At 33.8% G+C, this 18,833-nt stretch overlaps 1 protein-coding gene across 4 annotated transcripts in view; it reads left to right on the forward strand.

The window, feature by feature from the left end:
• Window positions 1-2,382: 2,382 nt before the first annotated feature.
• Window positions 2,383-18,833, forward strand: part of LOC106873463 (voltage-dependent L-type calcium channel subunit beta-2) — a 210,815-nt gene continuing 194,364 nt past the window's right edge. For 2 of the 4 annotated variants that reach the window (XM_089343496.1, XM_052976437.2), the window contains exon 1: window positions 2,385-2,992. In XM_089343496.1, the coding sequence (XP_089199622.1) occupies window positions 2,567-2,992 (426 nt within the window). In that variant the 5' untranslated portion in view covers window positions 2,385-2,566. Of the gene's footprint in view, window positions 2,993-18,833 lie in introns of all 4 variants that reach the window. The other 2 variants (XM_052976435.2, XM_089343505.1) reach the window with 2 other exon arrangements.

The following is an 18,833-nucleotide window of genomic DNA, read 5'->3' on the forward strand; positions in this document are numbered from 1 at the left end:
CTAATGTTGGGAGGGGTTAGTCAACATCCTATCACTTAGATTATTTGTGATCCTAGCTCACAAAAGTCTGATTAGTAATTAGTTCATGTAAAAACTGCAATTGAGAGTGAAATTGCATTACGTATATAGAGTTCAAAACTATAACATATTATGGTGGCACTCTGGTCATTTCAAGTAACTACCTAAAAGAATACCAGAGGTATAGATTTTATGAATGATTAATTATACAATTATTAATATTATATTAAGTCTGGCAAGCACCATAGTGTAGATGGTAAGCTCCTCGTGAACTGGGTTTTTGTTTCAGTTTTGATTTCTTTCTGGTTGAACTATTTCTCTTACTCTGATAATGTTCTTAGAAGAGGGATGAGTGTTACAACTTCCTGGAATTCATCAGGTTTTTTTTATCTTTTAATGGATACCTGCTCTCAAAATGTCAAGTAATTCTTTGTGTTTATTATACTACTGTGTGGAATGAACAAATATTTATCATTATCATATCAAGTAGGTATATCTAGGTATCTACAAACATTGGTGTTAATTTAGAATATACACAGATTAGATCAGAGGAGGTGGGTTCACTTCTTGTTGGAAATTTAGTATTTTACAACTCTATTTGTTTTTATCTGATCTGTGGTTCAGTTGTTAGTAAGAGAATGTTCATTGTTTTCTAGACATCACATGTTGAGAATATCCTGTGTACTTTAACGGTTATACTGCAAAAATATATGCATACATGAATGTGTGTGTGTTTTTGAGAGCTACCTAAAATGATTGTTTCAGATTTTGGCAAAGGCTAGAAGTTTTAAGGGGAGAGGATTAATTGATTACATCAACTCAGTACTTAATTGGCACTTTTTTTTTATTAACCTCAGAAAGGTAAAGTTGACTTTGACAGGATTTGAACTCAGAACACACAGTCAGAAGAAATGCTGCCAAGTATTTTATCTGATGCTCTAACAATTCTATCAGCTCTCTGTCTGAAATAAATGGTTTCTAATTGTAGACACAAGGCCAGCAATTTGAAGGGAACAGGGTTAAGATGATCAACCTTTTAGTACTTGACTAGGTGGTGAGCTGGCAAAATCATTAATACATTGGGCAAAATGCTTAGTGACATTTTGCCTGTCTTTGATTCTGGATTCAAATGCTGTCAAAGTTGACTTTATCTTTCATTTTTTTGGGGTTGATAAAATAAGTACCAGCTGAGTACTGAAGTTGATGCAATCAACTTACCCCTCCCCCAAAATTGCTGGCCTTATGCCGAAATCTGAAACCAACTTTAGTACTTGACCGATACTTTGTTTTATCAACCCCGAAGGATGAAAGGCAAAGTTAACCTCAGCAGTATTTGATCTCAGAAAGTAAAGAGCTGGAACAAGTACCACAAGACATGTTCTCTGACGGTCTAATGATTCTTCTAGCTTGTTGCTTTAATAATGATGATAATGATAATTTTAAATCACATCCAATGACTTCTGTGTTTTCCAGTACCAATTATTTCATGAAACTATATTATTATTTTTTCATCAAAACTTTAACCTGCTTAGAAAAAAAAACAACAACAAAAAAAAAAAAACATTTCGAACAATTGAAACATTCTCCATCTATGGCTTTAATCAATTGCATTCTGGGAGAACTAGTGGTAGCTCTCTACTATGAACAATTACCATCTGTGTGTGTGTGTGTGTGTGTACTGAATATAATGATGAAGAAATTTCTTTATTCTTTCACTCATTTTTTAATATTTTTCCTTTTTAAGTGTCATTAAATTGTGTTGTGAAAAATTATCTGAATGATGATAGTAAAATGGATTGTGAGAAAATTATCCACAGAAAAACAAACAAAATCTTTAAATGAATAACCAAAAAAAAAAATTAAAAAAATAAAAACCAAAAAAGTAGTGTCTAGACAACAATCTCTTTTCATTGCATCATTGCTCAGTGTCTGATTGTTATTTCTATGGATTATTCTTAGGTTATTCTAGCATTACATCATTACAGAGGATTGCTATATACAGTCATATTCAGAAGATTGTTACACCTCTGTCCTTAGATAACCCAAAACTACATCCCCAATCCATCAATGCAGATACTGTTTCACCATTTATTGTTGTCAAGGAGGTGTCTCGTACTACTGTTATTGTTACGAAAACACTGTCTCTTGGCTCTTTTCCTTCAGTAGTCATGTTTTGTTTGTTTATTATGTTATTTGTTTTTCATTGCTAGTTTACGTCACAAAGAAAAAAAAAATCAATGTGACGTCAATTAGTTACCGGCGCTATAAGCATCTACTAAAATGCAATCTTTACCATCATGTGCTGCTTGTCATAAGCACAGCTGTAAATTGCTACAATTGGAAGATGGCTTTTTTCCCTTCTGTTTTGTTCTCTGATTTATACATACAAATAGACATATATTCATTTGTATGTGTTTATGTGTGTCTGTTTATGTGAGTGTGTGCTTATGTGTATGTGTATGCATGTGTACATGACATATACACATCTACATGAATATACATACACACACATATACTCATAAGCAGCCACATGCAGATATAAGCAGAAATGCACACACACACACATACATACACAATTATATGTGTATATATTTTCATTCATTTTCCCTTTTCTTCTACCCCACCCACCTTTCCATTTTTTTTACCATTAATTTTCATTATTCTTATTATTGTTATTCTTCTTTCATTGTCTCTGCTACTCAGTTCCTCCTTTGGGTGTGCCACCACTACCAGTTCCTCTCTTGTCTCCCCTTCACTGCTGCTCTACAGTAATTCTTTCACTGTTTCTATCTTTCTTCTGTATCTCTGCTCTGCCTGTCTCTTTCCTGTGCATCTTCTTTCTTGTGTGCGTGTGTGTGTTTATCAATATTGCTCAAGTGAGAAGCACAACATCTTGTATTGGTGCAGGGCTATATATCTATCTGTCTCTTACTCTCTCTCTCCCTCAGTCTCTTGTTCACAGCCGCTCACTCACGTATGTATCATTGCTTCTTTCTTTTTTTAATCTCCATTTTTTTTACTCTGTTTGAGTTTCAGGGGTAAAGGCTGTTTCATTCCCTTTTTTAAACCTTCTTACTGGTACACTCTTTCATTTCCTCCTTAAAAAAGATACTTGATGACACATTCCACAAAATTTGACCTTTCCTCCCCTTTCTCTCCTCCTTAATCCTACCATGATTTCTCAATATCACTCTCCCTATTCTCTGTCATGTTTCAGTATAAATTATACAGTTGATTTACATTTGACCTCTCTTAAATATGAAATGTCCTCCAAGTAATTATACATACATACAAGTATATACATACATACAAGTATATACATACACATACACACAAACATATATATATATATTTATAAGAAATAAAAAATTTAAATGGTTCTCTAATGTTCTCTGTGTGACTATATATACATATATGTATATATTGGTAGTATAGGTAGATGTATATAAATGTATCGGTATATATATATTTATCTCTGTATGTATATATATGTGTCTGTGTGTAAATGTATATATATTTGTGTCAATATATTTATATATACATATTTATGTGTGTGTGTGTGTGTGTATGTATGTGTGTGTGTGTGTGTATATATATATATATATATATATATATATATATATATATATATGTGTATTATATATATAATATATATATAGTAGTCTATTATAATCAAACATTTTAATGATTCTGAGAAGTGCAACATCTATTTCTTCCATCTGTAATTTTTCTATAATAATAAAGTCTTTTGAACATTTTTTCATCATCCATTTGCATTCGTTCCACCTAATATTTTCCCCACATCTCTTTCTCCTCCAAATCTTTCTGCATCTTCTACTGATCTCATACACTGTAAATGACTGCCACTATCTGTGATGCAATCATTGGGTATGTATGTGTATGTCTGTATATGTGAGTGTGTGTGTATCTCTGTATGTCTGCATGTGTGTGTGTGTATGTGTGTGCATGTGTGTGTGTATGTCTGTGTGTGCATGTGTGTGTGTGCGTGCATGTCTGTGTGTCTGTGTATATGTTCTCAATTTCTAGCATTAGGTATATTTACTCAGGCAGTGAAAGACAGTTATTGATTTGTTATTGAAAGGTAAGAATGGTATTGTTGAATATGCCTCTGTATTGGTAAAGCTCTTAACACAATGTGATTGATATTGGCAAGTCATTCGCAATTCTAGTGTGTCCTTTCTAGTCAGGTAAGAGCATTATCTCTATCTGCAAAACCTAAACATACTGTTAACTCTTTAAAAAAAAAAAAAAAAAAAGAAGCAATTACAGCAGTGACTGCAAGTCACCTCCTTGCATCTGTTCTATGTCATTTGATTTATCATGCTGAAGTAAGAGAGACCTAGTGATAGCCTTAGAAAAAAAAGAAGAAAAAAAAAGAAAAAACACCCGATTTCCAAACAGATTTACTACAGGATTTAAATCTTTGTTAATTATTAGCATTTACAAAACAAAAAGAAAAAAAAAACAGAAAGGGTGGGTGTAATTTTTAGGTGATTTAATATTTTGTCTTATTTCATCTCTTTGCGTTTTTCTGATACTACAGATGATTATTTCCTTTGGCTTTCTATTTTGTCGATTGTGATCACTCATACACCATAATATAATATGATGTATGTTTGTAGCTGTGGAAATAAATCTGTGTGCTTAAGTGAAATGATGAATGGCACATACAATTTTTTTTAAATTGCCTCTTCATTCATTCTACTTCTCTTTCTCTGTGTGTGTGTGTGCATATATATATATATATATATATATATATATATATATATATATATGATGATATATATATATATATATAATATCAGACTGCTTATTCAGAAATGTTGCAAAAGCATCATTTTATTTTTCTCCATTTTTCTGTCTATCCTATCAATCTTCAGACATTTCAGTTTGATTTCACTGCATTTCCAAAATGCCAGAGTAGAAAAGTCTATGTATATATACACACACACACACACACACAGAGAAATAGCAAAAACAATTAATAGCAGCTGAACACTGAACCGTTACTGTTGTAGTTGTTGCTGTTACTGTTATTAATGATGATGATCATAGGTATGCTGTTTAAAACAGGGATCAACATTGAAAATGGCATTTGTGTTTATTGCAGTCATACCAGTCGTGTTACCTTTGATTGCCTACATCTTGTGTGCATCATCCATGTGTGTCTGGTTACTTTCATCTGTCAAATCTACTGAATTGTCAGTTAGCATAAGATCTTTCTCTCTCTTTCTTATTCTCCCTTTCATGTATGTATATGTGCATACACACACAAATATACATACATGCACACACATATGTGTGTTTATATATATATATGTGTGTGTGTGTGTGTGTGTGTGTGTGTGTGTTCATACATTGATGCATACATAGTATGTTTGTAGGAGCAGTAACTGATCACATCAATGGACTCCTAATATGTATATATATACATGTATGTACACATATATGTATGTGTGTGCATATATATACCATCCTCATCATCATCATTGTGTATACCTATACAAATACATACACACACACACGTACACACACACACATACACATACATACACATAAAATATATATGAATTATATTTTTCATATTTAGTTGTATCAGTTTCAATAAGATCTCTCTCATTCTCCTTTTCATGTGTGTATGTATGTATATATGGTGTGTGTGTGTTTATTGATAATCAAATATATACTCATTTTTGTTTTTAGCCCTATTTTCCTGTTTGCAGCACTAAAAACACACACACACACACACTCATACATACACACACACACACGAATTAAATATTTCTCATTTTAGGTTATGTGTATATATCTACATATGTGCTCATGTGTATGAATATGTATCTGTATATATATATATATATATATATATATATATATATATATATATATCTGTATAGGTGTGTATGGTGGGATATATAATGGTAAATGTATGAAGCATTTATGTATTTGCTCCAAGAACAGACACTATTTGTTTAAAATTATCTATAAAATTATTGATTCAGATTAACAAGTTGTCTATTCGAGTGTGTTAAGCCATTTGATTGGTGTAAGCCAACGTTGCACTCCACTCCCTAATGTTTTGTTACAAAATGAGCATTGCTACTTTAATGTCATATCTACTGCTGTTTCTTTTATTGTTAATATTTCTCACATATTGGAGTCTGATACTTTTTGTCTTACTGTTATCCTTACAGTCTGTTCTTTTTGTTTCACCTTTCCTCATTCCTTGTTCAGATAGAATCCATTCTTTAATTATTTGGATTGAATTTTATGTTCCATTCCAAAGTAATTTCAGGCAATTCGATATCTCCATATTGGTTGTTGCTGTAGTTGTTTGTTTTGTTGTTGTTGCTGTTGTTGTTGTTGTTGTTGTTCTTCTTCTTCTTCTTCTTCTTCTTCTTCTTCTCCCCCTCCTCCTCCTCACCATCACCTCTCTTTTTATAAATGGTTCATGGTGAAGCAAAAACAGTAGAGCACCAGACTAAATGTCTTCAAGAATTTAGTTTTGTTCCCATACGTACTGAGTTCACTAGTGTTATTAACTTTTACATTTCATCTCATTGGAAGCTAATAAAATAAGTATCAGACCTCTACTTGGCTTCATTCTCGTTAGTATTTTTCCTCTCCTACAAATTTCTCCCTGGTATCAATGTAAATAAATTTAAAAAAACAAAAACAAAAACAAATAAATAATGAAAAAATTATCATTGGATTGCATTTGTTATTATTGTGGAAAGCATCATAGAATAAGCAATATGCTCCCTGCAAGCTATGTCTTTGACCCAGTTTTGATTCTAAGATGAAGCTATTTCACCTCAATTATGCTGCTAATGCAATTAAGAAAGGCACAAACATTCTACTATCCTATTTGTCATGTTCTGCAGAGCTGAAGGCATTAACAGAAAAAGAAAAAAAAAGAAAAGAAAAATAGTCATTATTTTTGTTATTTACTGCAGTTTGCTCACAGCCATCAACCTCTGCAGTTTTTGTATGTTGTTCTGTGCATGTGTATGTGTGTGTTATTGCGATTTCATTGAAAGTATGTCATTTTCATTGACTCTGTTAGTTCCAATGAAAATTAGAACTCCCAAACAGTTCAGTACGGTTATGACTTGGTGCAATATGGACAGTATAATTATAGTGAACAAGTCAATTTTACTTAACTCTTCATGAAATTTGTGTAAATCTATGAACTATAATCTTTATCACCCTCCCTCCTTCCTCCCCTCCCTCCTTCCTCCCCTCCCCTCCCTCCTTCCTCCCCTCCCCTCCCCTCCCTCCCCTCCCTCCCTCCTCCCCCTCCCTCCCTCCTTCCTCCCCTCCCTCCTTCCTCCCCTCCCTCCTTCCTCCCCTCCCTCCTTCCTCCCCTCCCCCTCCCTCGCCTCCCCCCTGTCGGAATTTCATAATGGAATAAATTTTAAATAATGCTCCCCCTTCACTAAGTTCTAATTTTAGTTTAAAAGTTAGACTGACGTAAAGAAATAGATATGAATGTGGTTATGTTTTGAAAATCATGTATTTAAAAAAAAAAAAAAATTCATGATAGTTATTCAAATGGAAATGATTAGATTAATTATAAATTTGTGCTCTTATATATTGATGAAAGCACTTATAAAATAAAGTATTTTGTTTTAATTTCTTTGATTTAGTGGGACCATATTTTGGTCAAGGTTGAATTTTATAATACAAAGTATGTTATTAAAAAGGAAAAGAAGTCTGTGAATGTTTTAAGATGTTTTGTAATTTGGTTTGAGATAGGGATGAGCGAATCAATTAGGGAGCGAATCAATTTAGATGAGATGCAGTTTGGGTTCGTGCCAGGTAAAAGCACTACTGATGCCTTATTTCTAGTGAGACAGTTGCAAGAGAAATACCTAGCCAAGGATAAACCTCTGTACCTGGCTTTCGTTGACATGGAGAAAGCCTTTGACAGGGTCCCCCGATCCCTTATCTGGTGGTCAATGAGGAAACTTGGGATAGAAGAATGGCTAGTGAGAGCTGTGCGAGCCATGTACAGAGATGCGGCCAGTAAGGTGAGGGTTGGAAATGAGTACAGCAATGAATTCCGGGTAGAGGTAGGGGTCCACCAAGGTTCCGTCCTCAGCCCCCTATTATTTACCATAGTCCTCCAGGCAATCACAGAGGAGTTCAAGACAGGTTGCCCCTGGGAGCTCCTCTATGCTGATGACCTTGCCCTAATTGCGGAGTCACTATCAGAACTAGAGGAGAAGTTTCAGGTGTGGAAGCAAGGTCTAGAATTGAAGGGCCTTAGAGTCAACCTAGCTAAAACCAAAATCCTAATAAGTAGGAAGGTAGATAAAACACAAACCCCTTCAGGTAGATGGCCCTGCTCAGTATGTAGAAAAGGAGTAGGTAGTAACTCTATAAGATGTACCCGGTGCAAGCTATGGACACATAAGAGGTGCAGCAACATCAAAGGCAGGTTAACTAGCAAGTTAGTTTTTGTTTGTGGCAGATGTTCAGGTGCAATAAAGACTGCAAACAAACAGGAAACAACTTCTATCTCATTCCAGGGTGAAAAACTAGAGGTAGTCGATAGCTTCCGCTATCTGGGCGACCAAGTTAGTAGTGGGGGTGGGTGCGCTGAAAGTGTAGCTGCTAGAATAAGAATAGCCTGGGCAAAGTTTAGAGAGCTCTTACCCCTGCTGGCGACAAAGGGACTCTCACTCAGAGTAAAAGGCAGACTGTATGACGCATGCGTACGAACAACCATGCTACATGGCAGTGAAACATGGGCTGTAACTGCTGAGGACATACGTAAGCTCGCAAGGAATGAAGCCAGTATGCTCCGTTGGATGTGTAATGTCAATGTGAATACCCGTCAGAGTGTAAGTATCTTGAGAGAAAAGCTGAACATTAGAAGCATCAGTTGTGGCGTGCAAGAGAGACGATTGCGCTGGTATGGACATGTGGTGAGAATGGAGGAGGATAGCTGCGTGAAAAAGTGCCACACCCTAACAGTTGAGGGAACCCGTGGAAGAGGTAGGCCCAGGAAGACCTGGGCTGAGGTGGTGAGGCAAGACCTTCGTACATTGGGCCTCACCGAGGCGATGACTACGGACCGAGACCTTTGGAAATGGGCTGTGCGTGAGAAGACCCGGCAAGCCAAGTAAGATCGTTGCCAGTGCCCCTGGACTGGTTCTTGTGCGGGTGGCACATGAGATGCACCATTTTGAGCGTGGCCGTTGCCAGTACCGCCTGACTGGCTCCTGTAGGATTTTCGAGCGAGATCGTTGCCAGTGCCCCTGGACTGGCTTGTGCGGGTGGCACATAAAAGACACCATTTCGAGCGTGGCCGTTTTCGTGCGGGTGACACGTAAAAGCACCCACTACACTCTCTGAGTGGTTGGCGTTAGGAAGGGCATCCAGCTGTAGAAACTCTGCCAAATCAGACTGGAGCCTGGTGTTGCCATCCGGTTTCACCAGTCCTCAGTCAAATCGTCCAACCCATGCTAGCATGGAAAGCGGACGTTAAACGATGATGATGATGATGATGATAGGGATAGTTATTTTTCAGCTTATTTGGTAAATGCAGTTTAAATGATTAAATTTTAAATTTCATTTTGTTATTACCAAATAATAGTATTGATAATAATAATAATAATTACATTAGAAAAAGCAATATTTGTTAATTGATTTTATTTATTTACTTATTTATCTAAGCTGTCTTGTTACATATATTAGTTACAATTGTATCGTTGAAGAAAAATCATTCTTGTAAAGATTTGTAAGAGAAAAAAGAAACGCATAAAGTTGTGAAATGATATTTAGGGTCCAAATGAACATGTTTTTTCTATCATTATTACTAATAGACTAATCCTCCTCTCTCGAAAATTGTTCGCCTTGCACTTCAATTAGAAACCAGCTGGTAGAATCATTAGCATGCCGGGCAAAATGCTTTGCAGTTTTTTGTCCGTCTTTATGTTCTGAGTTCCAATTTTGCTGAGGTCAACTTTGCCTTTCGTCCTTTCAGGGTTGATAAATTAAGTACCAGTTGAGCACTGCGATTAATGTAATCGACTTAATTCCTTCCCTGGACTTAATGGCCTTGTGCCAAAATTTGAAACAATTATTATTATTATTATCATTTCTATTATTATTATTATTATTATTATTATTATTATTATTATTATTATTATTATTATTATTATTATTATTGTTATTCCATTTTGGAATATCTGCTCTCAAAGCACTTCATATAGAGCTATAAATAATAGCCTATAAATATCGGACTGAAAATCCCCTTTTGGATAGAAAATGTCAAAGGCTGTCATGTCTGCAAGCAATGTGGGTTCAAGTCCGAGTGGCAGTCTTTCACTTTTCCTGTCCAAAAGGGGTTTTTCAATCCAATATCTACATGCTATTATTTATAGCCTTATGTGAAGTGCCTCAAGAGCCAATACTCCAAAAAAAAAAAAATTATTTCACTCTCTCTCAAAAGTTTATAAATTCTTATGATATCAATTATTATTGTTGTTATTGTTATTATTATTATTATTATTATTATTATTATTATTATTATTATTATTATTATTATTAGGGTGGCGAACTGGCAGAATCATTAGTGCGCCAGGCAAAATGCTCAGTGGCATTTCGTCTGTCTTTATGTTCTGAGTTCAAATTCTGCCAAGGTCAACTTTGCCTTTCATCCTTTCGGGGTCCATAAACTAAGTACCAGTGAAACACTAGGGTCAATGTAATTGACTAGTCTCCTTCCCCAAAAATTTCAGTCCTTGTGCCTTTAGTAGAAAGGATTATTATTATTATTATTAAGGCAGCATGCTGGTAGAATTGATACTAGACCAAGCAAAATGCTTAGTAGCATTTCTTCTGTCTCTTTACATTCTGAGTTCAAATACTGCTGATAAAATAAAAGTACCACTTGAGCACTGGGGTCAATGTAATTGTCTTGCCCCTTCCTCTAAAAAAATTGCTGGCTTTGTGCCAAAATTAGAAAGAATTATTATTATTATTATTATTATTATTATTATTGTTCTACTTCTCCAAGTGCTCAATCTTATTCACTCTGGTTGATTCTGTGAGAGCAGCCTGAAGGTATTGAGCTGGCAGAGTCTTTAGCATGACAGGCAAAATGTTTAGTGGCATCTCATCCATCTTTATGTTCTGGGCTCAAATTCCACTGAGGTCAACTTTGCCTTTCATCCTTTCAGGGCTGAAAAAATAAAGTACCTTTTAAGTATTGGGGTTGATGTAAGCAACCTTTCTCTCCCCTCAATAATTTCTAGTTCTGTGCTAAAATTTGAAAACCATTATTATTATTGTTGTTGTTGTTACTGTTATTTTACTTCTCAAAGCTCTCAGTTTCACTTGCTCTGGTTGATTCTGCGAGAGTGGACAGTAACCATCTTGTTAGAGATCTCACAGGGTCTCTTTCTGCAAATTATAAGCTTTGGGACTTGGGTGTTAACTTATTGTGGAAGACATTCAACACCCGAGCACCAATCTCAAAAACCTAGCTATCCCCAGTGGAGCAGTTTTTTGGGTCTGCTCTGCCCTCATATCAGTTCCAATTTCTCTGACATATTTCTCTAACTTGGTTGTTAGTGCTCCAAGTGTCCCTACAACTCCTGGGATAACAATTACTCTCCTCCTGTGCAAGTTAACTTGAAGTCCCATTCAGAGACCTCAAGAGACAACAAGTTAGAAGTTCAAGTTGGTGTTATGACTAGGATGTCATATATTTGGTTTTTCACAGAGTATTGTTCTAGAAAATGTTTGTCAAGACATAAGTAAATAAGAAGTTTGTTCTAAAAGTAATTTGATTATAAGATGATAGTTTGATGTTAAGATGACAGTAAAAGGTATTTTGCCTTTCATCCTTTCAGAGTCGATTAAATAAGTACCAGTTACATGCTGGGGTTGATGTAAGCTATTTACCACACAGCCACTTCTAGGCGTAGGAGTGGCTGTGTGGTAAGTAGCTTGCTTACGAACCACATGGTTCCGGGTTCAGTCCCACTGTGTAGCACCTTGGGCAAGTGTCTTCTACTATAGCCTCAGGCTGACCAAAGCCTTGTGAGTGGATTTGGTAGACGGAAACTGAAAGAAGCCCATCGTATATATGTGTATATATATATATATATATATATATATATGTGTGTATGTGTGTATATATGTTTGTGTGTCTGTGTTTGTCCCCCCCCCCCCCCAACATCGCTTGACAACCGATGCTGGTGTGTTTATGTCCCCGTAACTTAGCAGTTCGGCAAAAGAGACTGATAGAATAAGTGCTAGGCTTACAAAGAATAAGTCCTGGGGTCAATTTGCTCGACTTAAGGTGGTGCTCCAGCATGGCCACAGTCAAATGACTGAAACAAGTAAAAGAGTAATCTACCTAATCCCTTCCCCCAAATTTGAGGCCTTGAACTTCCAGTAGAAAGAATTATTATACAAATAGTAGAATGATGGGAATAATTTAATGATTAAAAGTATTTAGTTGCACCCTTCTTTGTGCTAAGTTCAAACCACAATCTTTCTTCTTTCTGGAGTTGAGAAAATATATGCCAATCATATACTAGGGTTGATTCAATTATATTCATCACTTGCAAATATATGATCACTTAAGAAATTATTATTGTTGTAAATATTAGCAAGGTCTGCCATGTATAAGTAGGCTCCTGGTGAAACATGCACACATATCAATTTCAATTTGTAACTGGAATCATTTGATTTTATTTGAAAAAGGATGATCATTAAATTTTTCATTTCCTCCTTCATTGCAAATCATAGGCTTTGTACTTATTATCATTATTATTATTATTATTATTATTATTATTATTATTATTATTATTATTATTATTATTATTACAAGATTATTACAAATATTTTTTTGGTTATTTTTGGTGGAGTGACAGAATTGGTAGAATTCTGGACTAAATGCTTTGCTGCATTTGGATTATTTCCTCTTCATTTCATCACTTTAACAATCCCTAAATAAGTATTACTCATATGACCTGACCCCTTATGCCAATGTGAAAAAAAAACAAAAAAACATTGCTGTTGTTATTATCCTAATTCTTATGTTTATCATTATTGATATTTTGGTCTTATATGATTGTTATCCTTGAAATATAATAATAGTTATTATTACAGCTGTTACCATTGTCATTATGTTATCATTATAGGCATTGTTGAAATAATGGACATTGTATCATATAGGCAAGATGGTTAGTTCTTTATGTCATGTTTTTAGGCTGTAAGTTCTTGAATTGGTGATCTAGTTTTCATTCTCAAATAAAACTACTTCCTATATTTTTATAGTTTTGGGAAAAGCAATGATCATTGCAAGCTCTATTTTCTCTCATCTATAAATTTAAGACATTGTATCTACATATGGAATCATAATTATTATTAACTTGATAATCTTTATTGTTGTTATTTTCATTTTTATTGCCATATCATTGAATCTACCATAGTTGTTGACATTGTTGTTATTTATTCCTCTCTTTTCAAATATTTATATTCATTATTGATATGTGAGAAGAAACTGGGGTAAACTGTTCTTAAAAAAGGGGTTCATAATAGCCTAGTTGTTAAAATGCCAAATACCAGTGTTTGGAAATCTTGGTTCACTACCAAACAGTAAAATGTTTAGGTTCACATGTCAATTCTGTGTCCAAGAGGATGAAAATCTGGTAGATATTATTATATGTTTAATGTTTGCTTTCCTTATTCATATTAGTTTTAGGAAATATTTGGATTAGTTCTAAATATATGAAAAAAATAAAGATGCTACATCAGTTTATCTTGTCAACTGAACACCAATGTTTCTGCTGTGGCTCTTGTAACCAATTCTGGCACATTCCCAAATGCAGGTTGGCACAGCATAAAAATTAAAACACACTATAGAAGTGGGAGCATTAAAACTATGAAGCATACATTAGTCAATAGAATTGTGTGATTTTAACAACTGCCATGAACCTCCTTCTCCAGCATCATCATCAACTTTTCTAATGCTAACACTACAATAACTCTTTGCCATATTATCATTTTCACCATACTCAGCTAGTTTTCAGCACCATTATTACAGTTACTAAAATAATCATCACTACCATAAACATAACCAAATACTAAAACAAAAAACAAAACAACTACAATAGCAATAAAAATAATAACAGCAACAATTCTGTTGATAGATGTTTTCTTTTTTTTTTTTCCTCCATTTCAAGTAACATTACTTCTATGCAGATTTAAAGCTAAACATACAACAACATCAATAACATCAATGTCCATATGAACAGCATCTGATCAATAACTGCAAAGTTATTGTTTGGAATTTTGGGCACTAAATTATGTAGATTCATTGTTTATATGGCAATGGAAAGTTGGGGAGGTACATAATGTATAAGTTATTGAGATACTTTATGTCTGACCTGAAAGCAGATCTTCACGTTTTGAGGTACTACTCGCATGTAATTGTTTAAAGTTTCATACTGCACCTACTTTTCAGGAAAAGAGAGGAAATATGAAGTGTTACTGAGAAAAGAGAAGTGAGTGGAGATGGAGAGAAAGGAATGTATTTTCTGACAAACTTCTCTTGCTGATACCATTATTATCACACACAATCCTAGACTCGCTCAAAACATTTGGAATTTATCAAGTGTCCCTAAATCTTCTTTTATGATTACATTACCTTCATTCTTCTCTTTTTCTCATTCTCTCTCACTTCATTTCTTTCTTACTCTTTCTTTCCCTATCATTTTTCTCATTTTCTTATTCTATCTCTCACTCTCTTCTTCCCTTGTAATTCTTATCCTAGGATAAATATTTGTGATCACTATGTGACTGTTATGTAATGACTATTTCTGTCTTGCTTGTCAACTATCTGATTGTTACTACAGACATTAGAACTGCTTAAATAAGAAGAATCACAGTTTATGGGTTGGGAAACATTATCTAACCAACTATTCTCCAATTAAGATTTAGTACACAGTCTACATTATTCATTATTATTGTTTATCTGACAACAATAGTAAAGTGACGGATAGTGAAAAGTAAATGTCAAGCTTTCAACTTAAACGCCTTCATTTTGAAATTTTAAGAAATAGAGTCATAAAAACATACTTCAGAGATAAATAGATACATAAAATTAATCATACCCTATACATTTATGGAGTAAAAGATGTAGTTTAGCTAAAAGTTTCTCACCTTTACTCATTCTAAAACCTAAACTAAGGTTTAGCCTATTTACCCACACTAGGGTACATTTTTTTTGTTTTTTGTAGCAAAATGAATTTACCCTATACTCAGTGATTTTCAGCAATCTTTAGATACTGATTGCTGGGTGCCATTTTTTTTTTTATTGTTGAAGAATTATTCATGAAGATGATTTAAGGTCTTAAATGTATTGTATGAAAGGTCAAGCTTGCCAGTAAATCCAAGAAAAAATTTTAAACATATAAGCATTCATTTGGGTTCTATTCTTAGTACACTTTCTTTTTGTAGTTCTTGTGGTAATTGCATGAGTTCAGCTATTATAAATTACTAAGAGTTTCAATGTATTGATAGCACACTTCTCATTGAAATTTCAGAAAAATTTTCAAATTAGGAAGGTTGGTTTTTATGTCAAAAGACCTAAGGCAAAGACTGAATAATTAATTAGTAAGAGAAAGTTTGAAATTCCACTACTGTTTGAAAAATTGTTTTGCTTAACACTATGTACTCAGTGTAAGCAAAAATTTGGTAGGATTTCTGACAGACTGACAGGTAACAAAGATTTCAAATACAAGAGATATTTAGGAATAGTTATTTCTAGAAGTATCTATGAAATGCTTAGTAGTATAAGCTACTTCTATCTTAGTACAGGAAGTAATTGGGATGAAAATATATAGTATCTAGGATAATAAGTAGGTGAAACAAGTTCCATAAGTTGTTATCTCTGTTGTCATCCAAACAACTATCAAAAAGCATGCTATACTGTTTCAAGCATGTGTATAAACTGAGACCTGCATGATAGTGAGAAATGGGTAATGAATGAATAAGATCAACAAAGACTAGAGAGGGGAATGAACTGAATGTGATCTGTTGGATGTTTAACATAAACTTGCATGAAAGGTAAAGTACAAGTGAACTGAGAAAGTGGCTGGCATTAGATGCTTTAGCCAATGTGTGCAGGGGAGGTGACTGTGGTAGCATGGATAAGTAATGTAAATCGATAGCAATAGCTGAAAAAGTGATGTGTGCTAACAGTGGAATATATCATTTGCAGAGGAATACCAAAGAAGACATGAGATGAAATAATGAGATATCTGTTAATATTAGGCCTCACAAAAAGAGACACTGGATCAAGAATAATGTTGATATGCATACTATGGACTCTCCAAATCATGGAAGCATGGTAAATGGGCATTAAAATACTGTTGTTGATGATGATGATGATGGCATTTGTGGTTTTCATGCTAATTCATGTTTATCACTATGTCTTTGTACTGTATGGATTTGTACTTATCTCTTGAAATTCTTGTTATGATATCAATCTTTGCAAAGTGGCTGGATATTGCAAAGCTGATCACTTTTGCATAAAACAGCAGCAAATTTTATTTGACAGATCTTTGGAGTTAATTGAGATTATGCAAATGAAATATCTTTAAAGCATTTAAAAGTTGTGTAATACCCATTTTGTCACAAATGAAAAATGTTTGATCTCTATTAATCGAAGGAAATAGAACCTTCATAGATTTTAAAAATATGTTGCTGTTAATAATGAGGTAAGTTTGGAATAAAGTGAACATTTTGTTTCTAAGATTTGGCACTAAGCGCATCTCTGAAAGTAACTAGAAGTAGATGCTGTCTTCTGTTTTAGTGATTGAATTTGAGCAGGAGGTGATTTCACTCATACATGTTTGTGTCAATTGTAGGATCAGAAAATAAAATTCTTATACAAGAAATGTTTTTCATTTGCCACAGTATTCTTAGAATACAGTAGTTCTAATGAAGATATTTTACTTTATAGCCTTATTTTTTTAGCAACTTGAATATCTAAACATCTTGGAGTTGTGTAATGACAAAATATCTTGTTTGATTAGTTAGAAGCAGAGTTGATCTGAACCCACCAATATTTTTGCATTTACTTCTACCATCTACAGAATTTTCATGATTTGTCTTGTCAGTACCATATTTTTAGGGAATTATCCATAATTTACCAATATAAATCCCTATGGTACTTTCTAGAAACTGTAGGTTTTGCAGATGAATTTCTCAGAATTTTCTAATAACAAATGAGATATTACGTTAAGTAAACTTTATTTAGATTCTTATTTGAGGATTACATAAATACAAAGATTTTGCAGAGAAACACATTTGTCCACATCTCTTTTGATTTTAATCATGTTAATTATTCTTCTTTTGTATTTATACATGGGTTATATACTTATGTGACCACGAAATCTTCAAATCATTACCTCTATTGATTATCCCTTAACTACTGGAATTGCTTTCATTTTGATGGGAAAATTTTTTGTTTCTGTTTTTGTATAAACACAATTCATTGTGTACAGATCCTACTAGCACTCCTTAGAAAACGTATAAGCATTTAATTGATTATGAAGGCCAGATGGTAAAAGGTAGCATTTAAAGTAGTACTCATTCTTTTCAATCTATAGTTGAACCAGTTTGCAGCTTGAGCATACTAAAAGGAAAAAAAAGCAAGAAATGAAATATATTTGTTCACTATCCAGATGTCTCTAAAAATGTCTCAACTTGAGCGTATTAGTATATGAGATGATCACTATGTGACTTTATTAATGGTAGTTGAACCATTGTCTCTTCAGCAAAAAGCAAGAAAGGATTAAAATTTTGTCTGGAATTTCCTTAAATTAAGAGTAATTAAGCAGACACAAGTTCTTACTACATGTTTTGTCTCCTAAGTAATTACTTGTGATTTTGTGGTAGCATTTAAACAGAAATAGAATAAAGGTCTATCATCAGCACATACAGTTTAAACTGAAACTGTTTACTGCTTCACTAGATTATATTCTACAGAGTATTAACTAGGCTAGTAGATATGTAACATATTGGCTGTTACCTTTATCATATGTTTGTGATGGACATGGTTGAATTGTTGTTCATTGTCAAAAGCTATATCTCATCAAAAACTGAAAGAAATCTTTTTCTGTATTACAAGGTTCCATAGAGCTGCTGCTTACCTGTGGTTTCTGTAGTGTCTAGTGGGACAGAACTAAATCTATCATTGAATGAATTGCTATTTTACCATAATAAACTTTTCTCATGGGAGAAGTTGAATTTATCACTGCAGACCTATAAATTGTTTGACAATTTCATAGTATTGCCATTGAATATAACACTATAGCACTTGTGGTGCCTACTTAGAACTTGACAGACTTGTCAAAAGATGAGGTAGTGAGCAGACGAAAGAATAATCAAAATAAGCTGGCAGGCATACAATACAGTTCAAGCAAGTTAATGTCTCTGAAAAATTAGGAAGATATGATTTCAATTAACTGACAATGATATTTTGTCAAGGTAAAGTACCTTGCTTCCCATAAATCTTGATTGCCCTCAACTTCAGGAAAATGCACTCTCCCTACTGTTCATCTCTTTCAGAGACATAAAACATGATTATCTTTACACTTATACTCATTGTGAAATGTTATTTGAAGGTGTTAAAAATTTAATTGGAAATGTAAGCACTATCTTTAGCTCTTTAAATTTAAAAATGCATATTACTAAATTATTTGGTGGAGCTAAACATATAAAAAGTCTACCTAGACAACTTTGCCAGAGGATGTTTCTGA

Source organism: Octopus bimaculoides, chromosome 2 (assembly GCF_046866305.1).
Source record: "Octopus bimaculoides isolate indiv1 chromosome 2, ASM4686630v1, whole genome shotgun sequence".
Classification (NCBI taxonomy): domain Eukaryota; kingdom Metazoa; phylum Mollusca; class Cephalopoda; order Octopoda; family Octopodidae; genus Octopus; species Octopus bimaculoides.